This window comes from Dasypus novemcinctus, chromosome 3, assembly GCF_030445035.2.
Source record: "Dasypus novemcinctus isolate mDasNov1 chromosome 3, mDasNov1.1.hap2, whole genome shotgun sequence".
Lineage (NCBI taxonomy): Eukaryota > Metazoa > Chordata > Mammalia > Cingulata > Dasypodidae > Dasypus > Dasypus novemcinctus.
This window is the reverse complement of record NC_080675.1, coordinates 6,851,280-6,876,354: the sequence shown is the minus strand read 5'-3', so window position 1 is coordinate 6,876,354 and position 25,075 is coordinate 6,851,280. Positions and strand designations below refer to the sequence as shown.

Here is a 25,075-nt window from a genome sequence, read left to right as displayed (position 1 = left end):
TGCGTGTGGAGCCTTGGAGGAAGAGGAGGGGCCAGCCAGGGTCAGCAGCAGGAAGGGCGTCCTAGCAGAGGGAACAGCAGGAGCGGAGTAGGGGGAGGGTGGCAGCCCGCGGAGCTGGAAGTCCTTCCCTGTGGGTGAGCTGGGGTACGGGGCCCGGGGAGGGAGCCGCTCGCCATGCCAGGCATGCTTGCCCCTGGCTAGGGCTTTGCCTTGGAAACGAGGCCATTCCCAGCCAGAGCTCAGCCGTTTTCAAGAGGCTGTGGCTCCTTGGGCTGGTGGGGCCATAACCCCTCCCCATAGTAGCTAGCAGCTTTGGGGGTTCGGGCACCCCTCAGTGTGGAGCGAGGCTCCCCCCCGTGGCTGACCTGGGCCAAACCTGAGGGCTGCGTCCTGCAGGGACAAAGGGGAAGCGTCTGCCACGACTGTTTGACACTTGTACCAGGCACACGGTGGGTGGAGGGGCAGGGCCCGTGGTGGGTGGAGGGGCAGGGGGCCTGTGGTGGGTGGAGGGGCAGGGGGCCTGTGGTGGGTGGAGGGGCCGTGGTGGGTGGTGGGGCAGGGGGCCGTGGTGGGTGGAGGGGCAGGGCCCATGGTGGGTGGAGGGGCAGGGGGCCGTGGTGGGTGGAGGGGCAGGGGGCCGTGGTGGGTGGAGGGGCCCGTGGTGGGTGGAGGGGCAGGGTGCCCATGGTGGGTGGAGGGGCCCGTGGTGGGTGGAGGGGCCGTGGTGGGTGGAGGGGCAGGGGCCCTGTGAGCACAGACCTGGAGCCCAAGTGTGGCCACAGCCAGGTACCCAGAGAGCCGTGACAGGGTGCTGGGGCCAGCGGCCTTGGGAGTCTGGAAGGGGGCGCTTCACCCTGACCAAAGCAGGGGCGGGGTGGGTCCGGCTCCTACCTGCTGACCACTGACGGCCTCCGACCCTCAGAAATTGATACCCATCAGTGGGGCCTGTTTCCTGACCCTTGGAACCCAGGACTGGCACTAGGGAGGGTGGCTTCCGGCTGGAGGCCCTCCAGCTCGTCTTTCCACTGCACTGCACTCGGCATTTAATGTGGGACGGGGTGTCTCTCCCACCAGGTTGGCAGCCGAACGGCACAAAGCAGCTGTCAGGGAGTGACTGCTGAAGGACCAAGGGGCACCCATGCGGGCCCGGATAACCCGCCTTTGGGGTCCGAGCCTCCATAGGGCAGGATGAAGGGCATCTTTCTCCGGGCTTTCCATTTCCGGTCCAGGCGGGGTTGGGGGGTGGAGCAGGAAAGCAGGGGAGTGGGCTGGGCTCTGCGCCCTCAGTCACTCTGACCGCGCGCTTTTCTTCTGTGCAGAGTTCATCGGAAGGACGAAGAGCACCCCGCGGCCCCCAGCGCGCGCGCCCACCAAGGCGCCCCGCAGGAGCCGCCCCACAGCCGCGCCGCCCGTGTCCACGCCTCGCCCGGCCCGGCCCTCGCGGCGACCCGGGGGCCGGAGGGGCGGCGGGCGGCGGCGGGGGCGGCCGAGCACGGCGAGCCCCGCGCCCTCGAATGGCGCCGTGCGCCTGGTGCGGCCTGCGGGCCTGGGCCCGGGCCGCGGGCGCGTGGAGGTGTTCGTGGGCGGCAGCTGGGGGACCGTGTGCGACGACGCGTGGGACGCCAAGGCCGCCGCCGTCGTGTGCCGCCAGCTGGGCTTCGCGCACGCCGCGCGCGCCTCCAAGCGCGCCGAGTTCGGCCAGGGCCGCGCGCTGCCCATCCTGCTGGACGACGTGCGCTGCTCGGGCCGCGAGCGCAGCCTGCTCGAGTGCGCGCACGCCGGCGTGGGCACGCACAACTGCGGGCACGAGGAGGACGCGGGCGTTGTGTGCAGCCACCAGGACCCCGACCTGTAGGCGGAGCCCCCTGCGCCAGCCGCGGGGAGCCTGGCGGGGGCCCCTTCCGCGGTCCCGTCGTGCTGCGAGCCGGGCCCCGCGGCCCATCCCCTGCGCCCTGTGCTAGGGAGCAGGGCTCCGGGGCAGTGCGGGTCGTGGGTGCGGGGCGCCCCCGGTCTGTCCCTTGTGTTTCTGTAGTCCTAAAGCGTGAGTGTGGGGTGCGTGTGTGCAGTTGTGTCTTACCTCCAAGAACCCGAGCAGCCGCAGGGACACCGCGTGGTCCCTGGCCGCAGCCCCAGAGGCGTGGCCGGAAGGGAGCGGCCTGCGCCGCTGCAGCGGAACGCCCGGGACCGGCTGGACCGTGGCCCACGGAACGTGGCCGAAGAGCGTGGCCCGGTGGGCGGTGGGCACTGAGGCACAGGACAGGAGGGCACCCCGTGGGGCAAGGGAAGCCCCAGTTGCAGTCAGACTGATGGGTCCAGGGTGAGCTGCGGGCCGGGGTCTGACTGCCGGAGAGGGGGGAGCGAGCCTGTTTTGGGGGGGGGGGGTGCCTGGAGGGGCTGGGTGCTCCGAGGCGGTTGCTGGGAGAAGCCTATGGCTGGATGCACCTTCTCACTGGGCCCCGTGGGTGCTCTGGAGAGGGACCCTGAGGTCCGACTCCCCCCTCCCCCCGCTCCTGGCACAGAAGCCCCGGCCCGGGCTGGGTGCAGCTTCGCCCAGCCATTCTAAGCACCCAGGGCCCCAGGGGGTGGTTCTCTGCTCTCAAGGATGTGTTGTGGCCACACCCCCACCCTGTTGGTGAATCCCAGGGACCCTTGGAAGCCCCCAGCCCCACCCTGGGCTGACTCGGGGCGGGGGCTGGAACTGGGCTGCTGAGGCTTTGTCATCCAGTCCTGTGCCGGCAACGTGGCTGTTTACAAAGCACCTTCCGCCTCTTCTTTCCGACCAGCGCTGCCTGGGAGCGGGTCTGCAGCCGCTCTCCTGCTCTCCCGGTGGGAGGCCTGAGGCCCCCTGCGGCCGCAGCTCCCCCCCCCCCAGGGGCCCAGACCTCTGCGCTCCTGCTCCCCCCAGCGCCCCTGGCCCTGCTGGGTCGTCTTGGCAGGGGGTAGGGGCAGGGACAGAGGAGTCGGGCAGCGAGGACAGGATATAGCCCACATCAACTCAGGGACACCCAGGGGCCGTGGGGGCCCAGAGGAGGCTCCCCAACCAAGTCGGGGGGCTTCCCGAGGAGGGCATGCCTGCATCGAGTTCTGAGAGTTGAGCTGGCGCCGGGGATGGTGTGCCAGGGAGAGGCAACAGTGGGTGCCAGAGCCAGCCGGGGCACCCGGCCATGCATTGCCCTGGGTGGAGAGCGTGGGCCTCTGGGGCGCCTCCTGCCCCCGAGCTCGGTGGGTTGCCGAGCAGCCAGGCCCCCCGCCTACCGGGTTCTGTGGAGCCTGCTTGGAAATCGCGGCGTGGAAGGCACCTGTAGGCGTGCTGGACAGACGAGAGCACCCGAGGCCTCTTAGGTCATTTAAAAAAAGACAGGCAGCCCTGTCTTTCTCCTTTAAAGATGGGGACTGCGGAGCACAGAGGTGACAGAGCTCTGTTGGGGGCACCCAGCCAGGGAAGGAAGAGCCAGATGTGGATGCAAGCTGCCTGGCTCCGGAGCCTGTGTGTCCCCTAACCACTGCACTCCCCGGCTCAAGGCCGCTAACGCTGCAGAAGGGCCTGGCTTGGCCCGGCGTGCTCAGGGCGCCTGCCCAGAGCAGGCTGCCAGCCTGGCTGGGAAGCAACTCGTGGAGAGCCCCGTGGGCCCCTCTGCCCGGCGGGCAGCCGTGCCGTCAGGGTGGCTGAGCCGGCATCCAGAGGTGCCACCCACCAGCTTCCCAGGACACAGTGACGTTCTGACCCGCGGTGGGAGCTAGGAGGGCCCTTGGTGACCAGCAGCCCGAGTCTTCACCGTGCGGATGGGGAAACAAATCCCAGGAGGCTGAGGGTCCTGGGCCTGCTGCCAGGGGGCCGAGCTGTGGGTGGCCGCATGTGACCTTGACCCTGCCCCCAGGGTCCTCCGGCCCTGGCCCTGAGCAGTGGATTTGCTGGCGGCAGGACTGGACAGCTGCTCTGTCCCCTCTTCCTGGGGTGCCTCCTCATTTTGGGGAGTAGAGACCATGATGCCTCAAGATGGGGTCTGAGGAGGGGAGTGTAAGTGGGGGGTGGCACCTCCCATGCACCTGAGCACCCACAGCCTGGAACCCCCAGCACCCTGCCCTAGTGAGGCCATAGTCCAGTCTTGGGTGCCTGTCGGCGGCGATGGAGGGCCCCGAAGGAAGGGCGGCTCCTGCGAGGGGAGGGGACCTGGTTGGCAGTGAGGGCCCTGGCGAGTCCCGCCCACCCCCTCCTGCCCCTGCCCGCCCTCCACTCAGACTCCTCCTCCCCCCTGCCTCCTCTCCCACGGGCCCCCTCAGGAAACAAGGCTTGGGCTGGGCAGGTCCCACCATGGGGCCCCTCGCCAGTCCCTTGGGTGAGACCAGGGAGAGCCGGCCTTGGCACCTGCGTTCCAGGCACTGTTCTAAGCAGGTGGTTACCTTTAATCCTCACCTGAGCCCTGCGAGGCAGGTGCTACCATCAGCCCCCACTTGGCAGGGGAGGCTGAAGTCCAGAGAGGCTAGGCCACCAGCAGGGGCCACACGGCCAGTCTTTGCACCCAGGCGGCCCTGGCTGAGCCCTGCGGCCTCAGGGCCTGGGATTCGCTGCTGCTCCCCATGAGACCCCTGTCGTGGGGCAGGTGGGGAAACTGCCATCCAGGGAGGGGCCGAGCCAGGCCCAGACTCCTGTCCAGTGGTCCAGCCGCCCTCGCCAGCTGCCGAGGACGTGCTCCCAGGCGGCCGTGTCCCCAGGGACTTTACTGCCCCCCCCCCAGCACCCTCCAAGCCTCTGGGGATGCGGCAGGTCCCAGGCAGGCCTCCCTACCCCCTCCCAGACTCTGGCCTCACCTCCTCTAATCGGGCCTCCAGCCAGCACCCAGGAAGACTAGTCGCCCTGCCTTTGCCAAGAGCACGCGGCTTCCTTCTAGAGCCCTCGATGCCCCATGTTGGGGGGGTGGCCCAATGCCCAGGACTGGCATTAAGCTGGGTAACAGCTTGTTTCCCCAGACCACTAGTTCATCTGCGGCCCTCTAGCAAGTCCCATCTGGGCCAGGGCCCACAGAGGAAGACACCCTGTTCCTGACAGCCGCAGGCAGTGGCTGGCAGTGGGCAATCTCCGGCCCCCCAACGCATCCCGGCATTTACATCTTTCAGATGTTTCACTGAGAGGCATTGCCTGGGAGCCAGAGACCAGGGGTCCAGTCCTGGCTGTGTGACCTTAGGGAGGTCAGTTAACCTCTCTGAGCCTCACTGGAAAACGGGATGCTGTCCCTTGGCAGCTTCATTGGAAGGATAAATGCTGTAGCACTTGCAAACGTGCTTTGGCCCTGACAGGGGTGACTGTTAGACTTTGCAGTAGCCAGGGCCCCTGCTAGCCTTGGCTTTGAACAAAAGTCACAGAGGTGTATGACAGCATAGCATTAACCCAAGAAAACAAACATTTTAAGACCCCTATGACATCTTGTATTTTACATTTGGTTGGATGCTTTTGTAGTTTCTTGCCCCCCACAAAAACTGATGTCCAAACAAGCAATAGCTGTAGCCCATGTGTGCCCATTCCACAGGCGGAAAGCTTGAGACCAGGCCGGTGGGCCATGCTGGCTTCTGCCAGCTGCACAGGACAGGGAGGGGAGGGGCTGGCCACGAAGAGGGACTGTCCTGAGAACAACCTGGGTGCCATCCTCAACCCGGGAGGAAAACCAGCTCCTTCCGGCCAACAGGTAGGACCTCCATCTTCTTGGGGAGACACTGATCTTCCTGCCACCTGCTGACAAGGCGCATTCACTGAACACTTACAATGGCCCCACGAGGCCCCTCCACATCACCCGCCCCCATTTCCAGGTGAGGACACGGCTCCCAAGGGTGCATAGGTAGCCGGCTTCAGGTCCCACCGTCAGAGTGGGCGGCGCTTCAGACCGGGACCCGCCCTCCCCAAGACCAGGTCCTTCCTTCCTTCCCCTCCTCCACCCTGCCCGGCACCCAGTGCGACAGTGCCTCAGAGCGCCCCCTTCCGCCTGCATCTTCCCCCGGGACCTGCTGGGAAACCGCTTCCTGCGTGGAGGCCACACCTGAGTTCTTCAGGTGTATTGGGCTCACCTGCAGGGATTGTGAAGCACAGGATGCCGGGTCCTGTTCCAGAGTTTCTGACTCAGGAAGCCTGGGGTGGGGCTGAGACTGGCAGCCCTAACCAGGTCCAGGCGACGCTGCTGGCCCTGGGGCCACTGGGAGAATCCTTGTCCTCCTGGACCCATCCAACAGAAAAAGGACATAAGCCATGGATGTCCTGTTTTTTAGCATATTAAAAAGGTAAAAAGAAACAGGTGTAACTCATTTTACTGGTTTATTTAATCCAACATATCCAAAATACGACCATTTCAACAGGTAATCAATGTTAGAAGTATTAGTGAGATTTTTTAACATTCATTTATTGTGGGACTTAAATCTTTGAAATCTGATGTGTTTTACACATCCAGCATATCGACTCGGATGAGCCACGTTTTGTGCTCGATAGCCACCTGCAGCCCATGGCTACGTATCAGCGCAGGTCTAGACCTTCCCAGCGAAGGGCCAGGCGCTTAGGTGGGCACTCCCAGGAGCACCCTGTTGGTGGTCCTAGGGGACAGCCTCACTGTACCCCGATCCCAGACCTGCCTGATCTCGATTCCCAAGGCTGGGCCTGCTGTATACATGTACTTTTAATAGCCTCCCCAGGTGATTTAGAAAAACCCCTAGGTTAAGGGGACTCTGCTTTCTTTTCAGGTAGGGAAACTGAGGCTCAAAAGGGGAAGGAGGTTTACCACGGAGTGCAGATGGGAAGGTGTCACAGAATCGTGTGCTGGGAGAACAGGAATCCCTGGGAACCGAGAGGAATCATATTCTCTTCCTGGTGAGGCCAAGGGAACTTAGAGGCAAGTTTGTTCACCGGGCAGCCTGGCTGGGAAGGTGAGGGGGAAAGGAGCAAGGCCTTCTGGGGAGAAGGACCAGAGGGTCCAGGGGCAAGAATGAGGGGCGAGAGGCTGGGCCAGGGGGTGGGCATGGACGTTGGTCAGGGAAGTGAAGAGCGGGGGTCTTGCTGACACTGCAGAAAGCTGTGCTGTCCTTGGGCTCTGCAAGACCGGGAGGCAAATGGGCTCATTGCCCGTTTTCCCTGGGCTTGCAGGGAAGGCCCCTAAGTGGCCGGAGGAGCCCAGGTCATCCCTGCCTCTGCCACTGCCCTCTCCTGGTCTCCATTTTCTCATCTGCAGAGCAGGCAGGGGGGACCAGATAAGGTGTGGACGTGGCCCCTGCTCCCCCCTTAGCTAGGTGGACTGAGGGAGCAGGCCACCAAATCTGCATACTAAACATGGTCATGTCCCTCTCACTTATCCCGCTCACCTGCCAGCATGCAGGAAGTCAGTGCTCTCCCTCTTAGGGTCCTGGCCACCCCCCCCCCCAGAAGTGCCTCCCAACCCTGGAGCTCTCACTGCCCAGGAGGGGGACCGCCTGGCCTCGCCTGGGGCAGGGCCCCCCTCAGGTCCCTGCGCGCCTGCGGCGGCTTCTCGCGCCACACGGGGGCGCGGTGGCACGTCGGCGCCCCGCAGCCAGCCCAGGAGGCCGCGCGCAAGGGACAGCGGCTGCCCGCCCTGCCCAGGCCGCGGTGGCCCCGAGGGCGGAGATCCTGCCCCCTCCGCGCGGGGCCCAGCTCCTAATGCACGCCCACACACGCGTGGCTGAGACTGGCTCCTGTCCCCGGCTGCACCTGGGAGCGGGGCCACGGGCCTCCTCTGTGCTCCGACCCCCAGACCCGCACGAGTGGGGCAGGCGCTTGGCCTCTTCTCAGAAGCCGTCGGTACCCAAGCCCTCTGGCCGGGACTCTGGACCTGCCCTGCGCCGGGCCCCCTGCCTGCCCTGACCCTCCCGAGCCACTGCTCCCCTTGCAGGGGGCCCCTGGGAGCTGAGAGCTGAGACTTGGCTGCTCCTGCACCCCAGGGGCAAGGAACAAGGTGGTCACGGAGGGAAGACGGTGCTTCCAAAGATGCCCTGGCCACCCCCGCGCCTTCGCGCTTCCGGGGAGGGCTTGGACTCTTCAACTCGCCTTGGTCGGGGAGGTCCCGGAGGCGCCCTCCGGGGTCCCGGCCACCCGCGTCCTGCTCTCACTGGGCCCGCGAGCTCCCCCTGCCGACAGGCCGGGAGGCGCCCTAGGGGCGACTTCGGGGGACAATCAGCCTCGGGGTCCGAGGTTCCGGGGGCAAGTTTGGGAATGGCCGGAGTAATGCGGGAACTTAAGGGGCCAGGATGGGGGGGTGCCCACGAGGGCTTTAGAGAGAAAGGAAAGGGCCCGGGAGCGCGCGGGAGAATCGCCCCTCTTCGGAGGCGGCAGGGAGCCCAGGGCCCAGGACCGGTTGCCAACGACGACACGTGCTGGGCGGAGCCGCGGCTGGGGCGGAGCCTGAGGGTGGCGGGGCGGAGCCTGAGGGTGGCGGGGCGGGGGCTGAACCCGAAGCGGCGTTGTGATTGGCGGAGACAGCATGCCCTGGGCGGGGCGCTGAGCTCGGGGCGGGGCGGGGCGCTGCCGAGACCCGCGAGCCGGAGCCGGAGGCGGAGACGTGGTTGGCGGGGCCCGAGCGCCCTGGGCGGGGTCGGAGCCGGCGGGGGCGGGGCCGGGGGCGGGGCCTGGCGGGCGGGGGCGGAGCCGGGTCGCGCCGGGCCTGGGGCCGAGGCGGCGCGCGGCGCTGACAGCCGAGTCGGCTCGCGGCCTCCCGCCCCCTCGGCGCGGGCCCGACCCCGGCCCGGAGCCATGAGCCCCGGGCTGCTGCTGCTCGGCAGCGCCGTGCTGCTCGCCGTCGGCCTCTGCTGCTCCGTCGTGCACCGCGCTCGCAGCCGCTACGAGCACATCCCCGGGCCGCCGCGGCCCAGGTGAGCGGGGGCGGGGGGCCCGCCGGGGCGTCGCTCGCGCGGGGGGCCGGGGGCCCGCGGCCCAGCAGGCGTCGGGGCCCGGGGTCCAGCCCGGCCTTCTGCGCGCGGCCGCCGGGGAACGGCGGCCCGGAGAGGGGCGCTAACTATTCTTAGCAACAAATCACTCACAGCGGCAGCGGCGGCTCCGGCGCCCCCCGGCTCGGCTGGGCCCGACGGGCGTGACGGCCGCGACAGCCGGGTCAGGTAGGCGCTATTGTTACCCCATCGTGCAGACGAGGAGACTGAGGCGCGCGGAGGCGGAGTCACCTGCCCAAGGTCACACGGCTGGTAAGCTTCCGTTTCAACCCAGGTCTGCCTGGCCGCCCAGAGGCGCTCTCACTCTGGGGACTTGAGGGTCGCTCACCCGGGTTGGCACACGCTGTGCTTCGGCCCCATTCCTGTCTGTCTCGGGCTCTCTGTCCGGCATCTCCGATTCGTCTTCCCCTTACCACCTCCGTGCAGTTCTTGCCCTGCTCCCGGGCCTACCTCCCCCAGCTACAATTACCTTTCTGAAGCTGCAATCAGATGTATCAGTTCGCGGCTCTGTGGGCTTCCCATCACTTTGGAGCTAAATCCGGTTCTAAATTCAATTCACTCGGTGGCTGGCTGGCAAGGCCCCCCTGCGCCCTGGGACCCCACCCCCCACCGCTCTCTTCTCTCCCCCTTACCTGCTGCTGCTGCCGCCGCTGCCGCCCCGTCTTTCTGCCTCCACACAGCTGATTCCCTACCCAGGGCCGGTTCCTGGACCCGGGATCCCTTCTCTCAAGCCGTGACTTTCCTCTCTCCTCATCTCACGCTGGTCTTCCTTTTCCGCCCTGGGTAAAGCCCACCAAGCCCCCAACACCTATGGCGCCACGCTCTCACTCCTTCCTAGCAATTACCCCCACCCCCCCGAAGTTACCTTCTTTCCACCTGCTAGCTGTCTGGTCACCTGTTGACTGTGTGTCTCCACCTTAGAATGTGAGCCCCAGGAGGGCAGGGGTGCCATGTGTTCGTCTGTGTATCCCCACTGCCTGGCACGTTGCAGATGCTCAATAAATATTTGTTGAACGACTGAATAAACATTGGTATTAGACACACTTTTTAAAACCCCAAGATATGAAAGTTCTGGAAGGCACCCATCTCCAGCACACGCCAGATGCACTGGCTTTAGAAGCCTGAATCCCTCTTGGGTGGCTTCGGGACAAATCTCTGTGGCTGGTGACACGAGGAGGCAGCTGTTGATCCCCTGCCTCTCTGCCTTCCTGGCACCCCTTCCACTTTGCCTAGCTGGTTCTGCCCCCAGCCTTCCAGGCTTGCCTTAAATGTTCTTTCTCAGGGACGCTCTTCCTAGCCGCCCCCCCCGAAGATGTGCTCATTTCATGAGCCCTTAAGTTACCATGTCATTCTCCCCCACGGCATCATGGCGATCGGGGCGTTATTTGTGCAACCTCTTGGGAAGTGTCTGTCTCTCCCACGGGGCTGGCGCCTGTCTTATTCACTGTTGTACCCCCAACACCAGCACACACCCTGCCACAGACGGGGTGGACACGCAAGAAGTAGTGATTCCGAGTGGAACGGTGGGATTCTCCCACGAGCTCTGTACACACACTGTCGTCCTCCCGAGTTCCCGCTCAGCCAGGCTCATCATTCCTTGGACTTCTCGCCAACCCGAGAGCTTCACCTGCTCTATACCTGGCTGGGCTCCCGTGTCTCGAGGGGACAGACCTTCAATCTAGCCCCTCTCCCCACATCTTTTTTGAAATTGAGATTTAACTCACACAGCGCACAATTTACCCTCTTTATATAGGTGTCCAATTTAGTGGGTTTCAGGATGTGCACAGAGGTGCACAACGAGCACCACTCTCTAATTCCAGAACATTTTCATCATCCCCCAGATAAATCCCCTGCCTCAGCACTCACGCCCCGTTCTCCCCTCCCCCAGCCCCTGCGAGGCACAAATCTCTCCATCCCTAATGATTTGCACACTCTGGACCTTTCCTATACAGGGAGTCATACAACGTGTGGTCTTTTGTGTCTGGCTTCTTCCACCCAACATACCGTTTCAAGGTGCATCCGTGTTGTAGATGTATCCGTACCTCATTCCTTCCTGTGGCTGAATTCTCCCCAACTCTTCCACCACAGAGTTGACGTGTGACCTACAGGTGTGTGGGTGCGGGAGGGGGATGGAAGGATGCCTGCTCTAATTAGGGGCTCTTCATTCTAAGGAGGTGAAGTGTACTATGCATATGTAAAAAGATGTGGGATTTAAAATTGGTCCATGGTCAAATATAAAACCCTGCTAAATGAAAGTTCTGGAGCTCTCCTAGCACAAGCCAGATGCTTTGGCATTAAATGCCTGCATCCACAAACCATGGCTGGCAAGATCTGTGCTTCACGTCTGCTCTGGTGGCCTTCGCCCCTTGGTGCTTCGGGGCTTTAGCCAGCTCGCCCCTCCCTCTGCTCGCAAGGGGCAGCAGCTGTGCCCCTCCCCACAACCTTCATCCATCTTCTTCAGCTGGAGTCACCAGGTGGCCCTCTCCTCCAGGCTGCCCTCCCCAAGTGCCCCACTTCTGGGCTCCCGCACAGATTGCTTCTGTGCAGCCTGCCTTGTTACAGCATCTACTGCAGCAATCCTTGTAACACAGCTGAAAACTCAGACCCCACTCGACCCTAAGCTTCCTCATCAGCCCCCACTCTACTGGTAGCGTTGGCTGGATTATGAACTTGACAATGAAAGGCAGCTCTCTCCCAATTTGTATTTACTGTGGAATAAAGCTTTCATGTTTGTACTGGCCCTCTCCTCCCACTCCTAGGTGCCAAGGTGCCAGGGGCGGGGGCTGGCCGGCAAGGAGCCTCCCTGGTGGGTCCTGGCGATGGTGAGACTTGTTGCTGGTCCTGCCGGGAGGCACGTCCGGTGGACCTTGGGTGCCCAGCTGAGCATCCCCCCCTCGTCCCCTGGTGTGACGTGCACCTTGGCGTGGGCTCCCTGCTTCCGGCCGGCGGGCCCGCAGTGGGTTTCCGGGTGGCCTCTGCCCCGGTCACTGCCCAGGGCTCTCTTGTCCGTAGGAAACCTTGGATTCCCACTGTGCTGGAAGGGCCGTGGAGGTCTTGGTCCTCCCTCTTTCCCCGGGCGGTTCTGCTGTCCAGTCCCCGCCCTGGGGCTTGCCAGCTGGGCCTTGGGCTGCTCGGGTGCTGAGCTGCAAGTGCCAGTGCTCTGTGATGCCCTGGCTTACCTGCCTGTTTCGGACACCTGTCCTTGCCCTTCTGTCTTCTCTTCCCCAGCGCCCCTGGCAGGAACAGGGAAGACTGGATTTTAGGTCTTTCTTGCCTGGCAGTGGGGCCGTCAAGCCACTCCGTGCCCTCTGCCTGCTTGAGCTGGCACCCGCCTTCCTTCCTTCTTGGTGGTGGTTAGGGTGGGGGCTCTGGGGTCAGGCAGGCCTGGGTTACGTACCAGACTCTGGTGACTCAGAACACACCCCACCAAACGTGCAGATTTGGGGAACGATTATTCTGGAAATAGGGTGGTGGGTGGTGCCCCCAGCCCACCCTTCTGCAGGTGGCATGGTGTAAACGCAGGGCCCCTCACCCCGAGTGGCCGGGGCCCCGCACCTGCCCTGGCGCCGTGCTCACGCACCCCCCAGGCAGCTCTCTCTCTTCTTCATTCCCGTCACCTCCCCGCCACGCTCACTCGCTCCTTCTACTCTTCCTCACTTCCCCAAGGGAGTGATCAGCCAGAGGGCATTTCTCCCACAGGCCCTGCAGCCACTGTGGCCCTCCCTGCTCCTGGCCCCGCGCCTCCCCGCGCCCGCCGCGCGGATGGACCCCGTGCGCCGCGCCGGCCTCTCCCTCCTCTCCTGCGCCACTCCCGTCGCAGGGCAGCAGGGGATTCGCAGGACTTCACCACCATCTCCGCACCCCCGGCAGCGAGAGTCCTCGAGGGTTCCGTGCTGGCCCTGCGGTTCCTCCCCGGTCCCTCCTGAGCCCACCACCCCTTCCGGAGTGGCCCCAGCTCCACACCTGCTTTTGTTCAAGGTCATCTGGCGTCGCTCCCCCCCTTCCCAGCTCCACAGTGCCCTTGGGTGTCCAAAAGGCCTCCCAAACGTCAGGTCCAAAACCAAGCTCCTAACTTAACCCGCAGGAGGCAGCCCGGGTCCCCAGCGGCCTTCACACAGGGTCAAGTGCGAGTGGAGTCTGGGGGCTGATCCCAGGTTGGGGGCCAGGGGTGTGGGCCACACAGGGAAGGGAAGAAAGCCAAGAAAGCAAATTGCCACTGTGGACAGTCGGGGTGCTGGCTCCCTGGGGCCCCCGCCCCCGGGCCAGTCAGAGCCCCATTGGCTGGGGCTGCTCAGGGGGCTAATTCCCCAGAACGCCTCCCTAGGGCAAGCGGCAGGTGTCCCACAGGGCGGGGTGTGATGGTCCTTGCCGCCCCCAGAAGCTCCCTGGGTGCTCCTTGTCTTGCGAATGGTGCCCCCCCCAATCCTCCCAGTAGCCCAGCCCAGAGCTTCAGGCCCCCTCGTGCCCAAGCTCTGCAGCCCCACCTCCTACCACCCCCAGACTCAGCAGGGTGCTTCCCGCCACCCTGCGGGTCCGAGGCCTCACCACCCCTCCCGGGGGCATCGCAAAGCCCCCGACGGTGTCCCCGCTTCCGTGCTGCCGCCCTTAGTTTACCTTTAGCCCAGCAGCCAGAGCGATCTGTTGGAACTCAAGGCAGATCCCACCACTGCTTTGCTCAAAGACCCCCGGCGGCCCCTACCTCACCAAGGTCAAAGCAACCGGCTATCCAACCACCCGCAAGGCCCCAGGGGCCTGCGCCCCAACCCGTCTTCAGTCCCCTTCCGCTCAAGGGCTCGGCTCCGGCCCCAGGGGCCTCCTTGCTGTTCCGGGCTGTCTCCAGCGCCCTGCGGCCCCAGCCTTCGCACCGGCTCTCCCCAAGGCCTGGGCTGCTCTTTCCCCAGCCACCCGCGAGGCCAGACCTTTCGCTGCTCGCAGGTCTCGGCTCCCATGCCAGCTTCTCCCCCGCTCTCCCCATCCCCCCGCGTCTCCTCTGTTTCCCTCCTCTCCCTCTCGGACATCATGTTTATTTTCTTCTTTATCTTCTATATCCCCTGCCCCTGCCAAGAGAATGTGAGGTCCTTGACCCACAAAGGTCCACTGCAGTCCCCTTGTCACCATTCTGGACGCTGCCGTCAGCTTGGTTGGCATGAGGTCACCCAGGAGGCAGAAAGTCACGGGCACCTTGAGACATGCTTCAAGGTGGTGGCACCAACCCAAGCTGACCACCCGTGGTCACCTGCAGACCTAGCGCCCCCGAAACAGCCCCCAGTAAGGAGCACCTGGGGGCACCCCGGAGCCAGCTGTGCGACACGGGCAAACGGCCTCCCCTCTCCAGCCTCGGCTGCCCTGCCTTGTATGCAGGTCCTCCTTCCAGGTGAGGCGGGAGGAGTAAGTGAGGTCCCTGGCATACAGCCGGCGTCAATGACTTCCTTGAGGTACCTGCCTCTCAGGATACGCTGTGCCCTTTCCTCGTGCCAGCCCCTGCCCTTGACCCCAGGGGGACGGAGTGGAATGGAGCAGGATCTCTCCTCTCCCCAGAGTCCTCTGGAGCCCGTCAGACCTGGGTTTGATCCTGACTCGTTTTCTCACTGGCTGGTGACCCTGAGCCGTGCCTGTGCCTCAGTTCTCCCATCTGTGAAGTGGGCCTAATAACGCCGACCCCCGGGCTGCCGCGGGGGCGGGAGCGTTCTGTAGTGCCGGCGTCCGAGACCCTAACGTTTCCCGTTTCTTCCAGCTTCCTTCTAGGACACCTGCCCTACTTTTGGAAAAAGGATGAGGTTTGTGGCCGCACACTCCAAGACGTGTTTTTGGATTGGTGGGTGCCGACTCGTCTTCTGTTGCCCTTACACCAGGGCCCTCGTGGGGCAGCTCCCATCCACCCCTGACCTCCCCACCCCGCGCCCCGGCCCCTCCCTGAGTGGAGGGGCGGGGGAGGCTGGTTCCAGAGCCCACCGGGTACCTTCCACCACCCTCCAGAAGCTCCCTGGGCCTCAGTTTCCTCACCTGTAGACGGGGTGGGGGTGTGACCAGCTATCAGTCACCCGTCGGGATGGTGCTTTACTCTTTTCGAGGCATTTTTGCAGACATCAGATTGTTTGATTCCCAGGGCAACCTTTTTGGGGCAGTCAGAGGAGAGAGGTGGCAATCCCATTTTATGGGTGTGGAAAGTGAGGCCCCTGGGGGCCGTGCCCCAGCAGCGGGTCAGCAACAGGGCAGAGCCTTGCCCGCAGGCCACCCCCCGGGACCTCCTGCGGCTAAGCCCCCTCCCGGGACGGGACGCCTCCCTCCCCGGCCGGCCCGGCTGATGCTGCTCTGCTTTCCAGGGCTAAGAAGTACGGACCCGTCGTGCGGGTCAACGTCTTCCACAAAACTTCGGTCATCGTCACGAGCCCCGAGTCGGTCAAGGTAGGCAGGCGAGTGCTCTCCCCGGGCAGGGGGGTAGGTGTTCTGGAGCCCAGACATCTGGGCCGGCTTCCTGAGGGTCCGGAAGGAAACGGCAGCTTTCGCTCCTCCACCCCCGCTTGGAGGGCTGCTGCCCGCAGAGCTGTTGGTTGGAGTGAGCGGGGACTTGGAGATCAGATGCATCTGGGTGGGGATTCTTTAGTTTCTCTCTCTTGGCCTCAGTTTCCCCATCTGTGAGATGGGAATTATGATCCCCACGTCCCAGGGCTCTGGTGAGAATTAATGATTGATTGATAAGGTAGCAAATGAAGGGTCAAAAGATACTTCAACGCGTGCGTTTGCGACGTGCCAGATGCTGTGTGCAGTGGCTCACCTATTTCACCCTCAGCGGGGTAGGGACTGGTGAGAATCTATTTTAGAGAGGAGAAAACTAGGGCACAAAGAGGTAAAACGGGATTTGAACCCAAGCAGCTTCACTCCAAAGCTTGTGTTTGTACCCTGCACGCTGCGCTGCCTCCAGGGAGGCAGGCGGCATTAGCTGGGTCGACACATGTGCAGGACGGGGTCTTGGTGCAAGTGCCAAGCGTGCGTGCCAGGTCATCTCTTTGGGAGTTGGCAGAACAGGGCTGAAATCTGGGCTTTGTCACCAGCTGGCTGTGGGACCTCAGACGAGTTACTGACCATTCTGAGCCTCAATGTCCTCACCTTAAAATAGGAACGATGCCTCTCTTACTGGTGATTATAAGAACGGAGCTAGAATAGTGGGTGTGAGCCATCTACCCTGGTGCCTGGCACACAGTAGGTGCTCAACCAGGGATGGTGCTGCTGTTTTCACAGGGGGTACTCAGCACATGTATGGGGGTGATTCCCTGCAAGGAGGGGGTGGCGGCTGTGGTGACCTTGAGGATACAATACTCTTTGGGGATCAGATGGAGCGACAAGTTGAACAGTCATGGTGTTCATGTGTCTTTCACAATATGTTAAAAATCATTTTAAAACATGACTTTCACACATAGAGACAGTTTAAGATTTTTTAGAGCTTGCTACCAAAAACCATGCAAAAGGATGTTCATGCTTAATGAGGTGTTTAATGAGAAAGGAAATTTCAATAAATACACTAATATGGTGAATTATGTTGATTGATATTCATATACTAAACCCAGTCTTGCATTCCTGGTCATGATGTATTATCTTTTTTATGTATTTCTGGATTCAATTGCTAATACTTTGTGGAGGATCTTTCTTTCTCTCTCTCCCTCTCTCTGTCTTCTCTCCCTCTCCCTCTCCCTCCCTCCCTCTCTCCCTCCCTCCCTCTCTCCCTCCCTCTCTCTTTCTTTCTTTCTTTTGTAATGCCTTTGTCTAGTTTTCCTGTCAAGTTAATACTAGCTTCGTAAGATAAGAATGGAAGTGTTCCTTCCTCCTCCTCTGTTTTTTAAAGCATTTGTTTAAGAGTTGTGTTATTTTTTTTTTCCTTTAATGTTTGATGGAATTAACAGTCATCTGTGCCTGGACTTTTCTTTGAAGGTTTTTGGTGTTTTTTTAAATTACAAATTAAATTTCTTTCATCGATTATGGTGTATTAGTCAGGGTTCTCTAAGGAAACAGAACTGAGTGGAGATATCTGTAAATATTATGAGATTTTTTAAAAAATTGTCTCACATGACTGTGAGGATGCAGGAGTCCAAATTCCATACTCTAGGCTGCAAGCTGGCAATTGCGATGAAGGCTTTAAGTGAATTCTCCAGGAGACACTGGCTGGCTCCAGTAGAGATGGAAAGTCTCTCTTCTGAAAGCTGAAATAATCACCTCTTTTAAGTCCTTCAACTGGTTGGGTGAGACAACAGTCTTGGTAGGTGATTACAGGTGCAATCAGCCATAGATGCAGCCACTCTACTGATGATATAAGTACACAGAATGCCCTCGCAGCTAACCGTTAGGCCAGTGCTAGCTTAACCAAATAACTGGGCACCATTACCTGGTCAGGCTGACACATAAACCCAACCGTCACATATGGCCATTCCGATTTTCTCTTTTTTCTTGAGTTTTGTAATTTGTCTTTCAAGAAATTTGTCTATTTCATCTAAATTATTGAAAGTATTCACACAAAATTGTTCATAATGTTTTCTTATTGTCTTATCAATGCCAGTAGGATCTTAGTGATGTCTCCTCTTTCATTCCTCAGAATAGTAATTTGGGCTTTCTCTTATTTTCTCATCAAGCTAGCAAGAGGTTTATCAATTTTACTCTCCTTTTCAAAGAACCAGCTTTTGGTTTCACTGTTTTTCCTATTGTTTGTGTGGCTTTTTTTTTTATTGTGCTGTTTCTATGTTTATCTTTATTATTTTCTTCCTTTTACTCACCTTGGATTTAGTTTGCTCTTCCTTTTCTAATTTTTTAAAATGGGGGTTTAGAGCATTGATTTTTTTTTCTTTCCTAATACATTCAAAATATTTCCTAGTACCTCTTATGATTCGTTCTTTGAATCATGGATTATTTAGACATGCATTATTTAATTTCCAAATATAATGGGATTTTTCCAATTATCTTTCTCTTTTTCTCATTTAATCTCTTAAGGTCAGAGAAAGTGCTCTTCATGATTTCAATCCTTTTAAATTTATTGAGACTTTTTTTGGCCCAGCAGATGGTTTATCTTGGTGAATGTTCACAAGCACTTGAAAAGAATGTATATTCTGCAAATGTTGAATGGAGTGTTTTAGAAATGTCATTGAGTCAAATTGGTTGATAGTATTATTTAAATCTTCTAAATCTTGTCTGCTTGTTCTATCAGTTACTGGTAGAGGAGTGTTGAATAATCTAACCATAGTTGCAGATTTGTCCATTTCTCCTTTTGGTTCTGTCAATTTTGTATTCTTTTTGTATTTTAAAGTTCTGTTATTAGTTGTGTACACATTTGGGATAGTTACGTCTTCATGATGGATTGTCCCCTTTATCTTCATAACGTGTCTCTTTTATCCCTTATTCCTTGTTCTGAAGTGTATTTTGTCTAATACTGACATAGCCACTCCAGCTCTCCTGGGCTTAGTGTTTGCATGGATATCTTATTCTATCCTTTTACAATCTATCAATGCTTTTATAATTAAGGTGGGTTTCTTATAGATAGCAGATAGTTGGGTCTTGCTATTTTATCCAGTCTGACACTCTGCCTTTGATTGGAATACTTAGATCATTTACATTTAATGTAATTATTGATATGGTCAGGTTTAAATCTACCCTGCTATTAGTTCTTTCCTATTTGTCCCATCTGTCTTTGTTTCCTTTCTTCCTTGCCTACCTTCTTTTGGATTATTCTTTAGTATTTCATTTTATCTCCACCATTGGCTTATTAGATCCCTTTCTTTCTCTTGGTGGTTGTCCAAAGTTTATCATCTGATCTTTAGCTTATTTCAATCTTTCTTCAAATAATATTATACCACCTCAAGTAAAATGTAAGACCCTCATAACGCTATACTTCCATTTCTCTTTCTGCCTTTTGTGCTGTTGTTTCCATACATTTTATTTTTACTTATTCTCTAAACCCCACAATACATCATTATTATGTTTGCTTTAAGCCAATTTATATTTAAAGATATTAAAATAGACTAATATATCTTTTATATTTATCCATATATTTACCTTTTTTTACTGTATTAAGACAATTCCAATAGATTTTATGCATCACATTTTGTGAATTTAAGTTAATACACAAGGGTTTTATTAGGTCCCAAGAGAAAGAGATGACATGTTCTTCCCATCTTGACACTGCAATGCTCCTCTCTTCTTTGTAGCAGGAGCTCATATGTTTCCTCCTTATATCCTTGAATCTCTGTGTTTGGTAGCCTGTAACACAGGTCCCTTTTTGGTCTTCGAGTTACCTGCCCCATGCATATAGAACGGATGATCGAGGAAAGGATTCTGGTACCACAGATCCAAGTAAGGATGTTGGATCGAGTGCACATAAAAAAAGGGACTGACGTTGCTGCCGTCAAAGTCTGAGTTTCCTGGTGTTGACACCATTTTCTAGGCCACTTAGCGTAGAGGGATCGAAGCGAGGAAAATCTCAAAGAAGAAACGAAGTGGGCAAGTCCGGTTCGGTCTCAAAGGCAGCCTTCACAGCTCCTTCCCAGTGCGGTCAGAGCTCAAAACGAGCCCCACCAATCTTGGAAGAATCTATTTGCCATTTTTGGCGCCTTTCTCTCTCTCTCTCTCTCTGTATCTCTGTGTGTAAGTCTGTAGTTCCTAGATCTCATCTGGTATCATTTTCTTTCTCCCTGAAGAGCTTCCTTTAACATTTCTAGGAGGGCAGGTCTCTTGGTGGCAAATTCTGTTTTTGTTAATCTGAAAAAGTCTTTAATGCGCAACCATTTCAAATATTTTCACTGGGCATGGAATTTCAGTTCGATTTTTAGATTTTAGATTTTTCTCCCACGCTCTGAATCAGTTTCTGCCCCCCACCCCGATGGCCCCCTCGTCTGTTCGTTGTTTTTGCTCACTGTTTTTGCTCGTTGTCTGCACTTGTTGTCTGCTCGTTGTCTTACTGTTCACCATCTGCTTATTGAGCACCTTCTGCTCATTGTCTGCCTGCTTTTTTCTTTAGGAGGCACCGGGAACCAAACCTGGGGCCTCCCCTGTGGCAGGCGGGCGCCCAACTGCTTGAGTCACATCCGCTCCCCTTTCCACACTTTAACGATACTATTCTTTATTTCCTGACTTGAACTCTTTCTAATGAGAAGTCTGTGTTCATTTTGTCTGTGTTCCTCTAGTCATACTGTCTTTTTCCTCTGTCCACTTTAAATATTTTCTCTTTATTACTAGTTTCAGCAATTTGATTATGTTCTCTCTTGGTGTCCTTTTTTGTGTTAATCCTATTTAGAATTATTTGAATTTCTTGGATACATGAGTTTATGTTCCCATTTTCCTTTATATTATTGTAATATTTATAATGAGTGTTTTTAAAAAAAGATTTATCTTACTTATTTATTTCTCCCCACCCTACCCCAGCCCTGGTTGTTTTGTGCACGCCATCTGCTCTCTGTGTCTATTCGTCATCTTCTTTTTAGGAGGCACCGTAACTGAACCTGGGACCTCCCGTGTGGGAGGGAGGCACCAATGCTTGAGCCACCTCCGCTCCCAAGTGTTTAAAAGTTCTTGTCTGCTAATTCAGTTATCGCTGTTCTTTCCAGGCCTGGTTATGGGTCAGATTTTCCTGCTTTTTGACATGTCTGGTGATTTTTTAAATTGGATACTGGGCAATGGAATTTTAAATTGTTGAATGATAGATTTTATTTTATACCTTTAAAGACCATTGGAATTCTTTGTGGCAGGTGGTAAAGTTCTTGAGACCAGCCTGATCCTCTCAAGGCTTGTTTTAAGGCTCTTTCAGGGTGCCTCTAGAGCAGATTTACTCTATAGATAGTTTAGCCCAACAACTCAGGAATGACCTTCTGGGTCTCTGCCGAAAGCCGTGTCTGAGGTCTGTCTACTGTGGCAAATGGGAACTGGAACAATCTTCAGCCTTGCATAAGCTCTGAGAATTATTCAGCCTACAGTGACCCAGTAGCTCTCCTTTCCCAGGAAGTTGATTTTTGTCCCATCTTGTGAAGTTTCACCCTACATGTGCACAGACTGGTACTTACCCAAAGATTTCGTTTCCTGGCTGCTAAACAAATACCATGCAGTGGATTGGCTTAAACATTGGGAATTTATTGGTTCGCAGTTTTGAGGCAAGAAGAAGCTCAAAGTTGAGGTGTCACCCAAGGCGATGCTTTCTGCCCGAAAATGGTGGCCTTCTGGGGCTGGCTGTCGCCCGCCGTGGTCCTTGCCTCTCCTGACACCTGGCGGGGCGCGTGGTGGCCTCTGCTGCCTGCCCCCTCCATCTGACCGTCAGCCTGCCTGCAAAGGCCTCCAGTCACCTTGAGGACAGCGCCCCCTGGTCAGTGGGGCCACGCCCTAACTGAAGTCACAGCTTTTTAAAAAAATGTATTTTATTTATTTTAATTTAATTGCCTTTTTTTAAAAAAGATGCATAGATCACAAAAAATATTACATTAAAAAATATGAGATTCCCATATGCCCCACCCCCCACCCCACTCCTCCCACATCGACAACCTCCTTCAGCATTGTGGCACATTCACGGCATTTGCTGAAGATATCTTGGAGCACCGCTGCACCGCGTGGATTACAGTTTACATTGCACTTTACACTCTCCCCCCGTCCATTCAATGGGTTATGGCAGGATACATAATGCCCAGCATCTGCCCCTGCAATATCTTTGAGGACAACTCCCAAGTCCCAAAAATGCCCCCACATCACATCTCTTCTTCCCTCTCCCTGTCCTCAGCAACTACTGTGGCCTCTGTCTCCACATCAGTAACACAGTTTCTTCCCTTGCTAGAGTCACAATAGTTCTATAGTATAATCTTGAAGTCACACCTAGTGACAGTGTGTCCACACACACCAGAACGCAAACCAAGGACATACCCACATCAGGGCGTGCCCTTCAACCTACCACACCCCATTTCAGATTTGTGCAGAGGCGCTCTCGTGAACTTGGCAGCTCATGAACTTGGCAAAGCTGCTGGCTTGTTTGGGTTTCTCCTCTTAGGGCCACTGTCCCGAAATTGCCTCCAGGCATGTAGCAGGGCTCATCATAGGGCTCATGATGCTTTTCTTTCCTTCTCTTGGGGCTCACAGTCCCACACTGTCTGTTGTCCAGTGTCTGAAAACAGTCATTTCATATCTTTGGCCCAGTTTCCTAGCTGCTTAGGGCGGAAGGGCACGTCCCTCATAGTTACTCCTTCATGGGAGAAGTGTGCCTTCAGTGTGGCAACCAGAGAAAGCGACGCAGGGCTGGGGGTCCTCTGTGTTCCTCATCCCTGCAGTCCCAGGACACTGGCTGGGGGTGCCGCCTGCTCAGGGCCGGCTGAGGCAGCTCTGTCACCAAAGTGAGGCTCTTCAGTTGAGTTAGGGCTGCCCTGGACGCCTGCTCAGGCATCTTGAGAGGGGCCTGGGGGTGGGCATTTGCCGTCGGGCAATCAAGAGGAAATCAAGGCTTGCAGTGGGGGACTTGGTTTACAGGCAACTGGGTTTATTTTGGGTGGTTCTGCAGTTTGGCCCATGACCCAAAGTCAGCCACTTTTGGGATATCCTAGCAGCTGAAGAACCAATATTAGACCCCCAGGAACTAAGCTCTTTGAAAGCAGCAGTCCCTGCTTAATTTCTAGCGGGAATGGCACCTACTACCTCCCAGTGCTCCCAAGAGAAGGCTCAGCCTCTGTCTTAGTCACCAAAAGGGCGCTGATGCAAAGTACAACTCTGCTGGCTTTTATAAAGGGCATTTATTTGGGGTCGAAGCTCACAGTTACAGGCCCTAAGGAGTCCACCTCAAGGTACCATAAGAGGTGCTTTCTCACCAAATGCCTGTTGCCGTGTGTTGAGGCAAGATGGCGGGCGACGTCTGCCAGGGCTCAGCCTTCCTCTTCTTCTTCAGGCTCCGTGGGCGCAGCTTCTTCCATCTCAGCTGGAGGCTGGGATAAGGTGCGTCTCTCTTCCCGGGGCTCATTTCTCTCCAGGCTCAGCCGCTTTGTCCCCCTCCCAAGGGCAGCCATTATCCATCCGGCTCGCCTCTCTTCCTGGCCTCCTCCACGTCCATGGAGCCGCCTCTCTTCCTCTGTGTTCTTCTGCGTACCTACTTCTCTGTCTCCTTGCCTGAGTGTCCACTTGTGAAGCCCACCACGGGAGCAGGGACTCCACTCTGAGCGGCCCTAATGACATGGGCGAATCAAAGCCTAATCTTGATTTAATAAAGTAAAAGGGAAACCTCTGAATTTAATGCAACCAAGGGTTATCACGCCCAGAGGAACAGACCATTTGACAAACATAATCAATATCTCTTTTAGGAATTCATAAATAATACCAAACTGCCACAGCCTCCCGCAGGGCAGCCCCCTGGCTTCTGCGCCCCTCGGCCTCTCCAGCCCCACCCTCGAGCTCCCCTGAGTGCACCCGTGGCCCCTGACGTCTATTCCCTGTCTAGATCACAGCCTTCTCCCCACCCTCCCCCACATCACATCCTACTCCACCACCTGCCGGGGCCATTGACACCTGTTCATGCCAGAGGAGCAGAGCAATAGCACGCACTTCCTAGGACTGCTTAGGCGTTAAATGGGCTGCTGATGGGCGCCCAGCGTTTATTGAGCACCTGCTGTGTTTGCGGCACTTTTCATGTAGAATGAATTTACTCATCACAGCAGCCCCAGACAGACAGACTCTCTTCTTATGCCCATCTTGTAAGATGAGGAAACCGGGGCCGGCGGAGGTGAGTAACTCACCCGAGGTTATGGTGTTAGCAAGTGGTGGAGCAAGGATTCTGAGCCCGGATGCAAATTCCAGCTGGCAGGCTGCCAACCACTGGGCAATACTGCCTTGAGCTGTTAGCTCTGGTTACTCTTGCTACCATTCAGCTGAGTGTGGCAAGATGATTCTTCCTCCAGGAAGCCTTCCTGGGTTAGCACTGATGACCCTAATTTGTGCCGAGTCTCTCCTCAGACCCAGAAGCCCTTCCTCCAGCCTTCCCCGCCCCCCCCTTCCCCCGCTCTGGTTGCAGAGCAGCACGTGCCTTTTCCTGATCTCACTGCTTTGGAAAGTGGCCTGGTGTGGGGTCCCGAGTGCAGGCTTTGGAAAAGCCTCCGGCACCGCCCTCCAGCTGTGTGACCACAGAAAAGTCCCTTCACCCCTCTGTGCCCCGCTGCCTCACCTGAAAAAATGGGATGAACTGACTTGAAAACAGGACTTCCTCCTCGGATGGCCGAGGGTTACGGGGAGCGTGTAGGGTGTTCCCGCTGTGGCTGGCACTCAGCAGATGCCGGTTATTTGGGGAACATTTCACCAACGTCAAGAGCATGGCCAAGAGCTTTGCAGCCTCTCCCAGGTGCATGAGCTCATGTTGATTTTTTTTTGGGGGGTGGGGGGCTGCGGGATGTTTAGAAGTTCCTGATGTCAACCAAGTACAACAAGGACTTCAAGATGTACCGCGCCATCCAGACTGTGTTTGGAGAGAGGTAAGAGGGGAGCGGGGGGTCTGGCTGTGAGCGGGGGGTGTGTGTGGGGGAAGCGGTAAGCCCCACCCGTCCCCGGCTGCCCGAGCAGGTACCCCAGGAGAGGTCCCCGCCACTCCTGTCATCCGCACTTGCCTTCTCGTTGTTCCCCTCCGCATGGCAGGTGGGGGCGGGAGTGGCTGAGGCCGGGGCGCCTTGGCACATTGTCACCCTGTTTCTTTTTTGCTTTTGATAAAATTCCTAGAATATACAATGTGCCACTTTCACTATTTTAGAAGGTACAGTTCAGCGGCGTTTAGCGCCTTGACGGCGTGGTGCTGCCCTCCCCACTGCTAGTGCCAGGGCGTGATCATCACCCCGGAAGAGAGGGGTGCCCCCACCAAGCGGCCCCCCGCGTTCCCTCACCCTGCTCCCGGCCTCAAGTCCACTGTTTCCTGCAGACTGTTTGGCCACGGCTTGGTGTCGGAATGCGACTACGACCGCTGGCACAAGCAGCGGAAAGTCATGGACCTGGCCTTCAGCCGCAGGTGGGCGGCGCCGGGGGTTGGGCGGTGCCTGAGGTGGGCGGTGCCCGGGGTGGGCGGTGCCCAGGGTGGGCGGTGCCTGAGGTGGGCGGTGCCCGAGGTGGGCGGTGCTGGAGGGTGGGCGGTGCCTGGGGTGGGCGGTGCCTGAGGTGGGCGGTGCCGGGG

General features: G+C 57.6%; 2 protein-coding genes across 2 annotated transcripts in view; both read left to right on the top strand.

The window, feature by feature from the left end:
• Positions 1-6,278, top strand: part of HHIPL1 (HHIP like 1) — a 33,935-nt gene extending 27,657 nt beyond the window's left edge. Inside the window, 1 exon segment of the mRNA XM_058291815.2 lies at positions 1,320-6,278. Coding sequence (XP_058147798.1) covers positions 1,320-1,855 — 536 coding nt within the window. The 3' untranslated portion in view covers positions 1,856-6,278.
• A 2,362-nt stretch (positions 6,279-8,640) lies between these two features.
• CYP46A1 (cytochrome P450 family 46 subfamily A member 1) overlaps positions 8,641-25,075 on the top strand; it is a 38,609-nt gene continuing 22,174 nt past the window's right edge. The window contains 5 exon segments of the mRNA XM_058291807.2: positions 8,641-8,856; positions 14,666-14,746; positions 15,255-15,336; positions 24,316-24,389; positions 24,827-24,913. Coding sequence (XP_058147790.1) covers positions 8,738-8,856; positions 14,666-14,746; positions 15,255-15,336; positions 24,316-24,389; positions 24,827-24,913 — 443 coding nt within the window. The 5' untranslated portion in view covers positions 8,641-8,737.